We start from the raw sequence: 16,817 nt of genomic DNA on the forward strand, positions 1-16,817 counted from the left end.
CTTGGAGTAGCAAAATCAACAGTCGGGTACATTCTGAGAAAAAAGGAATTGACTGGTGAGCTTGGGAACTCAAAAAGGCCTGGGCATCCACGGATGACAACAGTGGTGGATGATCGCCGCATACTTTCTTTGGTGAAGAAGAACCCGTTCACAACATCAACTGAAGTCCAGAACACTCTCAGTGAAGTAGGTGTATCTGTCTCTAAGTCAACAGTAAAGAGAAGACTCCATGAAAGTAAATACAAAGGGTTCACATCTAGATGCAAACCATTCATCAATTCCAAAAATAGACAGGCCAGAGTTAAATTTGCTGAAAAACACCTCATGAAGCCAGCTCAGTTCTGGAAAAGTATTCTATGGACAGATGAGACAAAGATCAACCTGTACCAGAATGATGGGAAGAAAAAAGTTTGGAGAAGAAAGGGAACGGCACATGATCCAAGGCACACCACATCCTCTGTAAAACATGGTGGAGGCAACGTGATGGCATGGGCATGCATGGCTTTCAATGGCACTGGGTCACTTGTGTTTATTGATGACATAACAGCAGAGAAGAGTAGCCGGATAAATTCTGAAGTGTACCGGGATATACTTTCAGCCCAGATTCAGCCAAATGCCGCAAAGTTGATCGGACGGCGCTTCATAGTACAGATGGACAATGACCCCAAGCATACAGCCAAAGCTACCCAGGAGTTCATGAGTGCAAAAAAGTGGAACATTCTGCAATGGCCAAGTCAATCACCAGATCTTAACCCAATTGAGCATGCATTTCACTTGCTCAAATCCAGACTTAAGACGGAAAGACCCACAAACAAGCAAGACCTGAAGGCTGCGGCTGTAAAGGCCTGGCAAAGTATTAAGAAGGAGGAAACCCAGCGTTTGGTGATGTCCATGGGTTCCAGACTTAAGGCAGTGATTGCCTCCAAAGGATTCGCAACAAAATATTGAAAATAAAAATATTTTGTTTGGGTTAGGTTTATTTGTCCAATTACTTTTGACCTCCTAAAATGTGGAGTGTTTGTAAAGAAATGTGTACAATTCCTACAATTTCTATCAGATATTAAACGTTACAATCTGCACTTGAATTCTGTTGTAGAGGTTTCATTTCAAATCCAATGTGGTGGCATGCAGAGCCCAACTCGCGAAAATTGTGTCACTGTCCAAATATTTCTGGACCTAACTGTATGTTAAGCGCCATAGACTTGAATAGAGTAGCACCATTCCACTCTATAAATCTCTCATAGACCTCGGACTTCTAACCTCCATGAACCAATGATATGCAACTAGAGCTGAAAACAAATCATCTCCTGTTGTTTTTATAAACTAAATCATATAACATCTACTGAACATTATGGCAGACTGTGACTTACGTAGCCAGCTCTAGCATCACTTCCAACTCAGTGGTCTCTAGAGTAATTCCTTGGGTGCTGATAACCATGAAGAAAGTCACCTGAAACAAAAAAACTGTATTAGTCAAGAGGATAAAAAAAATCTATCATCTGAGGGTTTTTTTCCCTTTTTCTTATCCTTTAATAATTTATACTAGGTATGGAGAAACATTATTTTTTGCTAATCCTGATTATAAGTGTGAACATTTTGTCTGAGTTCGACTGCTGTTAAGAGATAAGCTTAACTTGGCCCACAGATAACAGTAAACAGTAGATCTGGCTTTCTATGAAAAAGTATTCTGGCATTTTCTGTGCAGAGATCACTGTGCAGAGAGGTGGAGGAGGTTAGCTGTGTCTGACCTCCACCTATTCTGCATGCTGGGTTCTGTGTTACCTTTCATTACAATGCTGTCTGTGATGATAATGAGATGTCTGCTGACTATCACTAATAAAGAATAGGTCACCTTCTAACAGAACACAACACCCACCTCAGTATTTCTCTTCATAGGGTTGCCGAGTTCACACACTGCCTGGGATGCATTTTCATTGGAAATGCAAACCACTGACTTATCCTGAGAATGAAAAAGACTGTATATTAAAAGTGTGAAGAATATGGTAAATATCATATCTAGAAGCGCTTGTGCCATCTTATTCAGAATAGCAGTCTGTGGCAGGATGCTCCATCCACAGACAAATGGTAAGGTGACAAAGTTAATTAAGTACATAGGACAATTGCTCTCTGACAGCATGGAACCCCTGCTGGGAGCCCAAGCTTCACTGGCATTCTTCAGACAGGAGACGTAATTCCATAAGGAGTTATGGAATTAACGTATATCCTTGCCTTACACTGATTATATTTCTGGGAACGCAGGTACATGCCATACATGCACCTGGGTCTTGATTTTTCCTAGCATCCTGAGATGGGGAGATATGTAGCACAGCTAGCAGAAGCCAGGTAGGGAAGCCATGTTTGGTCTTCAAGCGTAACGGGAGCTTGGCCGGATCGAATGGCACCAGAACCACCTCCTTGTGACCTCCTGGTGAAAAGGTCTGACACAACATAGGTTTTTGGGAGTTTTCAGCCATCAGACCCAGGGGAGGCTGTAGGCCCTTCCAGGGGGTGAGAAAATGAGTGACCCACCAAGTGGATAAAAGGTATCCATCATAGCTCTTGGGTGTTCTTCTGTGGTGAGGTTACATTGTGTAATGTGCTGGAAGCAGTTGAAAACCCCCTAGCTCTACATCACCTCCCATATGGCTGCCGGCAACCACAACCTAGCATTCAAGCAAACTAGTAACTGACTTATGTGTATCTGCTGTATTTGTAATCTTACCTGTATTTGCAATTCATATCTGTAAATCCATTATGTAAATAGTGTTTTCATCTAGTGTTCCCTTAAGGCGATTAAATATATAATTTAATCCTGGGTTACTCTTTTATCTCGATCCACGAATTCCCGCATATGTGTTTCGGTTTAATATTACATGCTACCGTGGCTAGTTTGTGGCCCAATATACTCCTGTTAACTGATCAGGCTTATATCTAACGAGAAACTGGTGGCAATACTACCAGGCTGGCAGGGCTCTGTTTCACAGGGGCTAGTGAAAAGGGTCTCCCAGCCCGTCAGGATTGTGAACGAGTGTGGTGCCACGCTGGAGTTTGCATGGATCACTCTCTCTCCAGTCCCATGCCTTCCTGTGTGGACAGAAGGTGTCTGTGTAAAACTGTGCCAAGCTGACTTTGCGTATTTTCAGCTTGGCACATGTTGGCATAAGTGATGAGACCGTATCGCATGGCCTCGACGTATTAGAGATGTCAGGGTGGGGCTGCAAGGTGCGGGCTCGTTAAAAAAAGTATTAAACATTTTATTACGATTATTTACAGTCCTCCTTTAATCTTAAAACAGTATTTCTGTGAATACAATCAGGGTATGTGCCCTGAGTATGAAGTAATTGCCAACAAGCCACTGTTCATGTGGTCAGGGTATTTACATATAAAGCCATTCCAGAAAACAGAACGTTTGCTCACTTAAAGGGAATCTGTCACCAGATTTTTGCTTCCCCATCTGAGAGCAGCATAATGTAGGGGCAGAGAACCTGATTCCGACGTTGTGTAACTTATTTGGCTGCTTGATATATTATTGATAAAATCACTGTTCTATCAGGTGCAGATCTACCAGTTCTCTGAAAGCAGAAATCTTTTTAACCCCACCCACACCCCTGCTTGGCTGCTTACACTGTGCATAGGCATAAACCTGACAATCAGTGTTGGGAACAGGTTTATATAGAGCTTATGAATATGGAGGACGACATGGCAGCAGTTTTACTATCCTCTAGTGATAATAACCTGATGATAAAACAGTGACTTTATCAAATCAGTAGGTAGCCTAGTAAGTGAGACTTCGTAAATGGGTCTCTGTCTCTACAACATGCTGCTCTCAGATAAGGTGACAAAAACCTGGTGACTAGTGATGCGTGAGCACTACCATGCTTGGATAATCAGTACTCATAATAAACAGTTGATGCTTGGATGTGCGAGTATCTGAGTATAAAAGAAGTCGATGGGAGACTCAAGCATTTTTCTGGGAAATCTTGGGGAAAAGTGCTAGAGTACCCCATTGAGTTCCATTATACTTGTGTACTCGAGTTGCGCCCATCCAAGCATCTACTGCTCACTTCGAGAACCACGAATGGTAGTGCTCGCCCATCACTACTGGTGACAGATTCCAAATTAGGCAAGGTTCAGATAACTTTGGAAATTATCCAGCCAGTAACAGCCACAATTTCAACTAAAATACTGCCATGTTTAAGTGTTCTCAGAGTGTCTCTTAGGTAAGAGCTTCTTACCCAGATTCTGCCCTTTAATTATCGTTCCAAACAATTACATATATTATTAATCTCAACGCTCTGTAATGGCTGCCATATTTCATACCACAGCTGCCGGACGGACACCTGAGTAAGACATGGTTTCAGGGAAGGTTGCGATCAGCTGTGCCGCATGAGCATCATCTCCATCGAGGTGCGGATGAAGTGGGTCTGATGGAAAATTATTAACGGTGATTTTCAGCACCACATCCTTCTGGTCTGTCAGGGAAAACACTGGGATCATGTTCTCTCTATGAAAGAATATTACAAATCATCAGGTGGGGTCAATTCTTACCAAAAAGTTAATACCCCTATTATTTTACTGACATCTTTCATTATGTGGATTAAACATTATATCTTCCGACCTCAATCTTTCTCCCCACAAGAGCCACATTAAATTCTGAGAAATGATTACGAGCTACACTCCCTGACAGAAGTTCTGTTGCTTATCCATGTTATGTAAATAAAAGCTTATAACCTGACTTTAAATTCATCCATTGGTTTTATAAATTACTCTTTTGAAAGCTGAAACCCTCCTAAATTTGGTTTAGGTTATGAAAATAAAGTTGCTGCAAAGCTGAAATATTGATCATTTAATGAACACAGAAAGGTCAGATTTTAGCAAGACAAAAGTTTTGTCACCCACAGAAAGTAATGTGAAATTCAAACAAATAATTAACTTCTAATACAAAGATATGTTGCATAACATTGCTGAATGAACTTGTGGTGCTATTAGAGTCATATTTAATATTTTGTGTGACTTCCATGAGCTTAAATGACTGCATCCATGCGGTTCAACAACGATTCATACAACTGTGACAATGAAGTCATCAGGAAGAGCAAAGAATGCAGTCTTACATGCCTCGCAGAGTTCATCTAGATTCTTTGGCCCTTTATAATTAATGCCTCCTGATTGCCCCCCTAACAAATAATGATCCCGTAGACCAGTGTTTCTCAACTCCAGTCCTCAAGACCCACCAACAGATCATGTTTTCAGGTTTTCCTCAATCAGGTTTTCAGGATTTCCTTAATGTTGCACAGGTGATGGAATTATTCCCTGTCTAACATTGAGGAAAACCTGAAAACATGATCTGTTGGTGGGTCTTGAGGACTGGAGTTGAGAAACACTGGTGTAGACACTGATACATAGAGTGGCACTCGCCCCAGAGTACAGGTGAGAACCACACATCAGAGGGGTACATGAGGCTCCTGAGACACTGGCTGAACACCCTCGTAGTATATACCCCTCATAAATAGGAACTATTAATCAGACACATTCTGGTCATCAGGACTGTGTTCTCCAAGAATACTATTATAAACTATTTTGCAAGTAAGAGGACCTGTTCATTTCACAGGGTAGTCAAGGCTATAAAAAAAAATAGAAAGCGATTTATTATTATTTAACAGTCTTCATCTCGATCTCCAGCCATGGTGACTTGATAGACGAACGTTCTGTAGGAAGAATGATATTGTGTAAGTCTAGATAGGTCCACCAGGGTCTTTTCCGCCATTTTATTGACAGTATTAAGCTATCAGATTGCTGGTCTTCCTCTCACCTTCTTCCTTCTATTCTTCTGACAATGATGTCCTTCTCCAGTGATCTTCATATGATGTGTCCAAAGTTGTCAAGTTTTGGGTTGGTGATTCTTGCTTTGAGTAACTTGTCTGGCTTGATTTAGAGCGTCATTTTGCTAAATGTCTCTAATACCGTACAATTCTCTAAAGGAAACTGTAGCCCTTGGTGACATTCCTGTCCTCACCTCTATGTGGTCTTGTCTGCTAGAAAAAACTCCACTCCAGACTGGGCACATTTCCCATTACAGCAGTATAAAGATATGACTACTTACAACTTTCCTGCAGTCTAATAGGGCTGGAATAATCATAATGGGCAACTCCTGCAAGTGAGCCACTAGGAGGAGCTAATGGCACAAATATTACGATTTATCCCACGACTTCAGCAGAGGCTGTATAAATATAGACGCAGTGCGCTTCCCCTCACTATTCTGTAAGAAGGCAATGTCGTGTGGCACTCTGCAGTGGTGGCACTTTTATGGGGGCAATCTTCTGGCACTGGTTTTTGGAGTCACTAATTTCATGTGGGATTATACATTGAACTCTATCATCTTAAATCTTCCTGAAAATATAGGAAAATATAACTTTTGTACTGGACAAATCTGTACATTTCCTTTTAGATATCAATGTTAGACAGAAGGTCCTTCACTGGTCGTACATCACCGGTACATTGTAATAAGGCCACACATAGTGTGAAATCAGTGCTCAGCCGACAGGTGCTGGCACATGAGAAAACTCACTACGATCACAGGCAAATTTAGATTTTATTATTCATATTATTCTGCTTTTTTCCATTCTGTTTAGTTACAGGGAAATGGATTTTGATGACTACACTGAGCAAAAGTAAAGAAGAGGTAAAATCCTCCATCCGTGGTCCTTGGTGACCATCACGTCTGTGTGATGGGAAAGAGTGAAATCAGACATAAATGTCATTGAATCATTGACAGTCCTACTACTTTTTACATTGTGTGTATTTTATACTCCTGTCCTCATCTGTAAGGTGAGGAATGAAGCGTGGTACAGTTCCTTCATGGCTTTCCTCGCACAGCACCACCGGTAACCACCAGATATGTAGGAAACTGCAACTCAGCTATTTTTCAATAATTAACACAAACTGCTGATACAATATGAAAAATATTGCAGTAAACATAATTCTCATCTGAATTCTTCCATAATTTAAAATTGTTGAGAAAATATAAAATGGTAAGTGAAGATTTACATACAGATGGAGCAGAGCTGAATATGTACTTTTCATGAGTTGTTTGTACTTAGGTTGAGTTGTGTCTGCAGTCACCATATCCTGATATTATGAATTGCCGATCTGTGTTCTCTTTGAGAGACCGTGCCAGACATCCCTGTCTGCATCTTATCTCTAGAGAACAGAAGGATTGGCAGCCTGAAATCAGACATGCTGGAGCCTTTATTCTCCCGACATCATCTGTCAGAGAAGCCCATACACATTAAACTGTTAGCTGAAAACATCAATATCAGCGGGTTCAGATGACTTTTGTCATGGGGTATGTACCAATGGAACAGGGGCTTCTAGGCTGACCCTAAGGTTGGGGCCCCTGCACTGTCCCTTATCTCGAAGGTAGGCTTGATGGTAGCCAGGTTCGAGCCCCCAGTGTGACCCTGTCTCTTGTCCAAGCCCTGATGCTACTCCCCCCACCCACTGAGCGGGCTGGAATCCCAGTAATGAAGACACCACAAACAGGCACAGACAAGGGTAAATGAAAACTCATACAGACTGCACACAAACACAAAGGAGGGACAGTATGTCTATCAAAAAGTGTATCCAAATATGGAACACTTAAATTTGAGTCACAATGATATTGGTAAATCTGCCTCAGTGATTTCAACATGAGGGGAAAAGCATGAAGAAAAAGCATAGCTCACTTATTTTAGGGTACATCAATACTTACACAGGTAATGGTACAAACTGGTCAGCTTTGCCTACACGGGAGTTGAAAGTGTAACTCAGCTGCAGGTTACTATGACAGATTTTGTCTTCTCCGCATCCCTCTCTTAAGAAGTGTACCTGGTGATAAGATATCTGGTTATGTCATTATCGCAATATAAAAGTCTCACACCACTCCTTTAAATAACAAAATTAGAACCTTTTATTTTTCACTTTGCCTACTATTGGGGCTTCTTTTAACTTTAATTTCCTGCTCTTTCAGAAAACAACACATTTATAGCCGCAAAAAAACAGATCCCGGTCCTATCTTCTGTATTGAAGTGTCTAATGAGCGTGTGCAAAAGTCATTGTGAAGGGAGGAGGGTGAAATGAAGGGTCAGCTGTGACATCTCTTACTGTGATTGTTAGATCCTGTGTTATCAACTTTGTATAGAGGTTTTACCTTTCACTGTAATCCTGCCTATAATGATAAAGAGCCTGCTGTAAACGCTTCCTGAAAAATTAGGAAGTATGAGTCTGGAATAGTCTCAGTAGACAGTGTGACAATTGCAAAATGGTAAACTTAGGTTTTTTTTTACAAAGATCCTGATATGAAAAAAATTATTGTCAAAAATTAAAAAAAAAATACATCTAGCCCAAAAATCTGACTAAAAGGGAACCTGTCAGGTCCCCTTTACTCTCCAACCAAGCAGCATTTAGATAAGTACGGCTAAATTCACTGCCTAACCAGCCCTGTATAATGTTGTTCACTAAAATCAATGTTTCAAAAAAGTATTTATAAGCTCCACTTTTCCTGTGCTAATCAGCTCTTTGACAAATCGCAGGGGGGTTGTTTCCCCAGATTAGTCGGCTCTCGTTCATGTTATCATGCCCCTGTGGGCGTGATAACATGATTTCCATGAGCCGCCACAACTGCCAGCTCCTGGAAATCTCGCACATGTGCACGGCTCATTTTGGCAGTGTCAGTGCGCCTCAGTAGCCAGGTGTACGCATCCCGACTTCAGAGAGGTGCACTGCGCATGTCCAAAAGAACAGCTTCTGCACTTCTGATCCTGTGAGTGCAAGTCTCTGAAGTCGGGACACCTACACCTGACTTCAGAAGCACCGGATGCTGCTGAAATGAGCTGCGCGCATGCGCGAGATTTCCAGGGGTAGTGGATGCGCTGGTTCCTGGAAAACATGTTAACACGCCCACAGGAGAGTGATAACATGGAAAGTGGGCTGATTAGCCTGAGGAACTAACGCCCCATCGACTAGGGGTAATTAGCATAGAAGTAGCGGGGCTTAAAAACACTTTTTTTAAACATTAAGGTCAGTGAATAATAATATTTATTCGTTTATATGGCACCATTAATGCCATAGCGCTTTACATACATTGGCACACTGTCCCCATTGGGGCTCCCAATCTAAGGTCCCTATCAGTATGTGTTTGTAGTATGGGAGGAAACCGGAGCACCCAGAGGAAACCCACACAAACACGGGGAGAACATAGTATTATACAGGGCTGGTTAGGCAGGGAATTTAGTCATAGAGATGTGAATGCTACTGAGCTGGAGGGCATGGAGGACCTGACGGGTCCCGATTAATCAATAGGCCATCATCTAATGATAGTATCCCTTTAGGTATGTCATGGCTATGCTGTATGCAATCACCACATTCTCACCTCTGTGTTGTAGACATTGGGCTCCTCTTCACTAAGAATAGGCATAAGAGGAGGCAGGGAGTCCACAGACGATTGCCTTCTGTTTCGCGCTTCTAAGATGTTGTACGTCAGAGTGACTGGGATTGAACGAAGCTTGTCTCTAATATCCTCCTATACAATTGTAAAAAGCATGAAGACATAAGGTGTGATTAATGTGTACATAAAGGAATACAGCTTTCTCAAGAAATAGCTCACAGGGCACTATGGCGTTCATACAAGTCATATACAAATGGTAATATAACATTATAGACAGGTGCATCTAATATGATACTAAATGCAAAACCGCCGTTTTAATTTTTATTTCATAAATCAATAGTGCACATGAAAATAAGCAACTTTGTAATATATCTTATCAGTCAAAATCACTTCTTTCCCAGAATTGATCAGTCATTATCAAACTTCTCAGTTCTGAGGTAAAATCTGTATTCAGTGAAGACTTTCCCATTACTGAGATAAGAGATGGCAGTTTTTATTGATTCATTGAAAATAAAACAATTTTTTTTAAAAAGTACATATGTTTGGTATCGCTGCGTTCAGAAATGTCCAATCTGTCAAAATATAAAATAAATAAATCTGATCGGTGAAGGGCGTAATGAGAAAAAAAATCAAAACACCAGAGTTCTGTTTTCTGGTCGCTGAAACATTGCAATAACAGGAGCATGTGCCCAAAAAAGGTATACTGTAATTAAAATTGTCAGCTAAAGACGCAAAGTATAAGCCCTCACAGCCCCAGATCCCGAAACATGAGAACGCTACGGGTCTCGGAAAATGGCAACAAAATTGCTATATTTTTTTTGACAAATTTCTGAATTTTTTTTCACCACTAAATAAAAATCAAACTATACATGTTTGGTATATGGAAACTCATACAGACCTGGGGAATCATACTGCCAGGTCAGTTTTACTATATAGTGAACATGGTAAATGGAAAAAAAAAATGAATTTTTTGGCAATTGTGACGCCCTGGACTAGTCAGGTTGTCCCAGGTACTCCCACACACACACCCCCCCCTTAGTAAGGTGACAGCAGCCAAACTACAAACCTTTGTCACCACCCTCCGGGTTTGATGTTCACACCAGGGGGGCAGAGCCAGGCTGTTAGCTCCGCCCACCAAGGAGTTCACAGGCCCGGAGGCGGGAAAACAGTAGAGATTAGTCTTGACAGTGGAGTGAAGTGGAGTCAAGTTCAAGGGAAGACCTTTGCTCAGGCCTGCCAAAGTCTACACCAGGTGTCTGGGTTGGAGCCCAGTCACCTCTGGCAAAGAGGCAGACGGTGGTGGCCGCCTGCAGGAGCTGGGATTACAGCCGGTGGAACCGTAGGGACCGGGGACGGGCGGTGGCCCGCCGGTACCGAACCGAGGAACCGATTGGAAACCGGAATACCAGGAGGGGTACTCAGACCCAGTACGAGGCCCAGAAACAACTAGGCTAAGTCGAATCAACTGATTGAGGACTGGACTTTAGGACCTTTCCCACACAAGAACCGACTGAAGACAACAGCCCAACCATTAGGGTAAAGCCACCACCAAGGCATAGAGACCCAAGGGGCCAGCGTCTGCGGGCACACAGGGCTCTTCCAACACACAGCAAGCTGGGGAGCGGACTACCGTTGCTTAGGCATAAGAGTCATAACTTTCACACAAGAGAGCTGCAGGAGAAAGGCGGAAACCACCAACCTGTTAAGGGGAAACTGCAGCTGGCTGCAGGCACCGTTCACCATCTTGTTTGGTTTACCAGAGACTTCAGCGTGTTTTCTTATAGTGAGTACAACAGTGCCTTCGGGCTGCGCACCGCACCGCGCCGCACCGACACCCCAGCACGCATCCGTCCCCTCGCCTCAGCACCTCCTTCGGGACCCCGGGACCACCATCCCCCTACCCACGGAGGGGGTCAACACCAAGCTGCACAACACCGTCCCCGGGAGCCTAGTCAACGGCAGCCGTGGTGTCCATCCATTCACCACAACCCTTGGGTGGCGTCACAAACTTAAATCTTCTTCAAACCACCGCGGCTCCGGCCGTGGATCTCCCCACCGAAGTCCCTACGTGTAGCGCCAACCCCCCCTTTCAGAGCGACGTGACCCCCGGGTCTGTGGAGAGCTCAAGCCACCCACCGACGAGCACGGATCAGAGCGGCTCGGCAGCCAGCCGAGCCCCGGGGCGGTACACAATAGTGAAGGAAAAATAAAAGGTTATGGCTCTTGGAAGAAGGTAGGGAAAACTAAATGTTAATGTGCACAGGTGGGGGGTCTTTAGAACACAAGCACCAATGCAACTGTCTCAATAATGACTAGGTCGTCACTGTTTGATCTGTGGGGGTCTGACCACTGGGACCTTGCAAGTCAAAGCAATAAAATGCGAGCAGCTCTTTATTGTTAACATCTTTGCACAGTCCCTTTTTAATACCTTTGTTCTCCTATGGGGCAGAAACACATTCGGGCCCCCTTTAGGTGTGGAATCTCTGTACCCCATATTAAAACACCTCTTTTTAAACATGAGAACTCATACACTATGGTGGCCATGGAGTCCGATATGCTGAGCCACGTGTGGCTGAGTGGCTCTGGGAGTCCAGTCACCTGTAGCTGCAGTACAGCAGTGGTGCAGCGGCTGGAGGACTGCTTGTGAAGCTCCACAGTGCTGCTGGACTGGTACTCGGGATCGCTGGGTTTTCGCTGTATGAAATATACCCGACTGGCTTTGCCTTGTTGTCTTCTATCGGCCTCAGCTTCAAAAACACACTTTAGAACTGAAAAAAGAAATAAATGCAAAGACAACACAAAATAAGGAACTGATATAATACTAAAATAATCCTCCAACAATCTAAAGAATTTTCTGACTAAAGCTGAGAGATGTATACAGGCCACTCACTATATAATATATTTAAAAGTCACATAATATGCGAAAACTTTAGCAGGGAGTTGTATTGCTGTCAGCCAGATGTACGTGGGCTGTTATGTGGGTGATCCTACCTCAATCTAGGAGTGGCTCCCGAGCGTGATTGAGAAACATAAAAAGAAGAAAGGGCCTCCAAAATATCAGTCTCATAAAATAACAACTTTGGAGTCTAAACTCCTGCTCCATGTTTATAATTTTGTTATTTGGCAAAGAGGTGTTTAAGACCACGTTGAGTATTTGGTCGCAGAAATTTCTGCACCAAATCTGTAACTCTTCGCAGAAAGAATAGACATGCTGCAGATTAGTTTTTGCACCAAATCTGCAAGGAAAAAACTCAACGTGTGCGCTACACTTCAGGATTCTCATTCACTTTGCCCGCACAAGGATTTGCATGCAGTTTTGTGACAAAACTGCACTAAAAATACGACAAAAACGCAAGATGATTACAGTACAAGCAAAGTAAATGAGATTTCATAAATTTCATACATACGTTTTTTTTTTTATTTCCTTGCGCTTTTTAAAACTGTTAGGGTATGTGCGCACCTAACCACTTTTTTTTTAGCTCCAAAGATGCTACGTTTTTGGCCGCAAAAAACGCACAAAAATGCATCCGCGGCAAAAACGCATCAAATGTGTTTTTACCGCGTTTTGGTGCGTTTTTGGCTACGTTTTTGTTCACTGCATTTTTATGCGTTTTTTTATCAGTGAACAATGCCATTAAAGAGTAGTGAAGAAAAAAAAAAAGATCTGATGTAATTTCCTTCATTAATCTGTTCTCCATCATTCTCCACTAGTGTATGCAGGAGAGCAGACAGCTGCAGAACTACAAGGCTCAGCATCCTCAATCCACTGATGAGGGGCAATACCCTCTGTCTGTGGATGGATACCTGGCCTTGGTATTTCCCTTGTCATATCTTTAAACTCGTCAAAGAGTTGGATATTGACTAAAAGGGTCACTTAATATGGTGGTTATGGTGGTCTCCTTAAAAAGAGCCACTCCTTAGCTAGGTCCTTCCCAGAGGGATATCTGGCTATTTTCTGTGTCGAGACTCCTAGCAGAGGCTCCACAGACCTTTTTTGATTTGTATACTTTCCAGCGGGCAATGCACATAGGATTTCACTGTGTTGAGTGCCTTTGCTGGCTGCTGGCAATGTTTTCTCTGGCTGGTCTCCCCGAGATCAGTGATTGTTTTGTCTTACTAGTATATGCAGGAGAGCAGACAGCAGCTACAGAACTACAAGGCTCAGCATGCTCCATTCAGGACTGCATGCAGACGTTTTTTGCCCAAAAATGTAAAACGTAAAAAAATTACGTGGGCTTCGCCATATTTTTGTATGCCAGCCAGATACAGCAGGCAGGTACGGGCTGCCCCCAACTCCCAGCTGACTATTTGTATCTGGCCAGGAACCAAAAATATAGGGAAGCCCTTTTTTTAATTATTTCAGGAATTAATTGAAAAAAAAAACAAAAAACAATGTGAGCTTCGCCTAATTTGTGTGTCCAGCCAGGTACAACTAGGCAGCTGGGGATTGGAATCTTCAGCGCAGGGTGTCCCAGCTTTCTGGGCACCCCCGCTGCGAATTGCAGTCCGCAGTCGCCCCAGAAAATGGTGGTTTCATAGAAGCGCCACCTTCTGGCGCTGTATCCAACTTTTCCAGCTGCCCTGGTGCCGGGTGGCTCTCTGCGTAATAATGGGGTTAGGGCTAGCTGTACATTATCAGCTGGCCCTAAGCTCGAAATTCATGGTGTCACGCTAATATTAGACATGGCCACCATGAATTTCTAGTAAAGATAAAAAAAAAAAACACAACACAGAGAAAAATATTTTTATTAGAAATAAAACACAACACAATTAGTGACTCCATCTTGATTGAACTAAAGACCCCCCTCTGCCGTAGTCCTAGGTCGAGGTTCCCACGATGTCCAATCTGGATCCAATATCATCTGATTGGTTTGCTGGAAAGCACGTGACACATCAGCTGATTGTATAAAAGCCGTTTATACAATCAGCTGATGCATCAGTAGAAAAAAACAAACAAACTACACACTTCTGTGCAGACTCTCGTCTGATCGCTCCAGGACCTGGTGGTAATCAGCTGATGGTACTGGAGACAGGGACATGTGAAAGAGGCCTTACGTGATTGATAGCAGCTGCAGAATATCTAATAGGTAGGTTGGGTTTTGATAGTTATTCTCACCCCTGTTTTCTACCTGTCTTTCCTCCCCCCTTCCTTCCCCTGTAATAACAGACACGGGGGAGGAAGGACAGGCAGGCAGATAGGGGAGGGAATAACAAAACCCGATTTACCTATTAGATATTCTGTAGCTGCTATTAATCAAGTAACAGTGCATTGCACGAACTTTATTTACCTATATTTCAGAAAGTATACATCCGATCTCACAACTAAAGTTATGTTTAGACTCAGCATGATAGCGCTAGTATAGCACTGGCTTTAGTTTATTTAGGAAAATCCTTGGTGGTTGGTCCTCTTTAATGAGTCTTGCCATAAGACTTAGGATATATAAGCCAAATCGGAATCTTAATTTGCAGACACTGTGTTTCCTTAATGTGACACTGGCTAAGTCAAGGTAAGGTAAAATTCACCCAATTTGTAAAAAGCACCATCACAGTTAAGTCTAGTATTTGAGATGAAGTTAACTCACTGATTTTGGGATTGTAGTTTGGTGGAAAGGCCGTGTAACTGAAGCAAACGGTAAACTCCACACTGAAACGAAAAAGAAAGACGCATTAATGACTGAGTGCCATATAACAGTACAACAATGGGGATACATTTGGAATACAGGTTTTGTTGGTGGAGAACACTTTTTTTTATTCACTTGGTCATATGAACATCATAAAGTGAAATTATTACCTGGAAAACTAGCCAAAGTCTTAGAGCTGAATTAAGGGGCTGCTCCTATTATGAAGGACTTGACTAGCTTTACCACATAACCATAGTATGGAGAAAAGTCTATTCCTTATTTAATCAACCAAGGTCAACATTTTGGCTTATAGAACAGCCTTTTCAATACATTTCGAGCATTTAATCCCATTACAGTTTCCTCCTGTGATAAAAGGAGGGTTATGAAGGTTGGGCCTGTGATAAGGCGGTCAACGGATTGGCTACATGGAAAAAGAGATGTGTCAATAATACCAGGGTAACCCTATTTTCTATCAAGAGCATCAGGCATGTTGGATACCACCATGCCCTATCCTTTGTTCCCCTGTGATATAAGCATTGCCAGTGGTGACTAGTAGTGCCCACTTACCACTGTGCACACTTGGCCATTCTGAACATTCATGTTTTTGGGAGAAGTCTAGGGTTATAATGATAGATTGAACATCCTGAAAGTTCCCCTCACAACGTCACTCACCAGACCCCAGGTCCATGTTTGCAGCTTTGCTGTTCAAGATCAATATTTTGCGGAGTTATGGTCACATCTTTAAAGACGCGGATAACGTTACGAGACCTGAGACATAAAAGGGAAACAGATATATATTTCAGCAAGTAAAGTGTGATTTGTAGACTGTGACTGTGCTAGAACAGGAGACAAAGGCAATAAACTTATATTTAGGCCTGCGTTACACGCAATGCTCCATACTTCCCAATGTCGTTGGGTGGACGGACCCCTGGTGATGAAGAAGCCGTTTTCCCCCCCTGAAGATGCCCCACGGTGTGCTGACAAGTGATGCTGATGTGATATTATTTGTGGTTGTAGTAGTAACCGGTGCCCCACTAGGTGTCAGGGTGGAGCAGGGGTCCCTCTGGGAACAGTGACAGGAGAAGGAGGGGCAGGACAGCCTAGGGGGAGGGATAGAGTACTCTGTAGCAGAGTGAGAGTAGTAGTTGCAGCAGTGTGTTGAGACAGAGAGAAGCAACGGGGCAGAGTGTGGGAGCGATACGTGGCAGATAGCCAAAGAGAGAGAAAGTGCCTTGACCAAGAGAATCAGAAGTACTCGGGTAAGACCTGTACGAGCATAGACAGAGAAGCAGAAGTGTATGGGCAAAGCCCGTAGTAGCGGAGTACGTGTATAGATGAAGAGACAGAAGTAGACGGGTAACGCCCGCAGAAGAGAAACAGAAGTAGTCCCCCGGCAAGAACTGTAATTTGGAACTGAAGTGTTTGTGTGCCGAAACTGTACAGCAAGATAGAAGCGATGTTCAATAAAGTGCCTTTTGGTTTACCAGCTGACTGTCTGCGGCGTTTTATTGAGACTGAAGAAGTGCCCCTGCCATCCACACTCTGCCCCACAAACGAAACCCCTGCCTTAATAGTGACGGCCGGGCCGGGGGTCAGTCTGTTGCACGAAGTGGCCATGACTGCACCCCCCGAGGCACCCCCTGCCCCCGTTACATGCCACTTGGCATTCTTTTTAGCTTGCTGCCTAGAAGAGGCATCTGATGACTGTCTGAACAATTGCACAACCTAAATGAAGCCTGGAATTAAAATGACTGAATGGTGGATATGTATTGTGC

The 16,817-nt window shown here is 43.1% G+C and overlaps 1 protein-coding gene across 4 annotated transcripts in view; it reads right to left on the reverse strand.

Annotated features, from left to right (window-relative positions):
• Window positions 1-16,817, reverse strand: part of ITGA7 (integrin subunit alpha 7) — a 229,684-nt gene that overhangs the window by 29,570 nt on the left and 183,297 nt on the right. For all 4 annotated transcript variants that reach the window (XM_075336951.1, XM_075336949.1, XM_075336948.1 and 1 more), the window contains 8 exons: window positions 15,715-15,810; window positions 15,004-15,065; window positions 12,020-12,189; window positions 9,407-9,556; window positions 7,748-7,863; window positions 4,321-4,504; window positions 1,877-1,960; window positions 1,371-1,450 (listed from right to left, as the gene is read on the reverse strand). In XM_075336951.1, the coding sequence (XP_075193066.1) occupies window positions 1,371-1,450; window positions 1,877-1,960; window positions 4,321-4,504; window positions 7,748-7,863; window positions 9,407-9,556; window positions 12,020-12,189; window positions 15,004-15,065; window positions 15,715-15,810 (942 nt within the window). The remainder of the gene's footprint in view (window positions 1-1,370; window positions 1,451-1,876; window positions 1,961-4,320; window positions 4,505-7,747; window positions 7,864-9,406; window positions 9,557-12,019; window positions 12,190-15,003; window positions 15,066-15,714; window positions 15,811-16,817) is intronic.

This window comes from Anomaloglossus baeobatrachus, chromosome 2 (genome assembly GCF_048569485.1).
Source record: "Anomaloglossus baeobatrachus isolate aAnoBae1 chromosome 2, aAnoBae1.hap1, whole genome shotgun sequence".
Taxonomy (NCBI): domain Eukaryota; kingdom Metazoa; phylum Chordata; class Amphibia; order Anura; family Aromobatidae; genus Anomaloglossus; species Anomaloglossus baeobatrachus.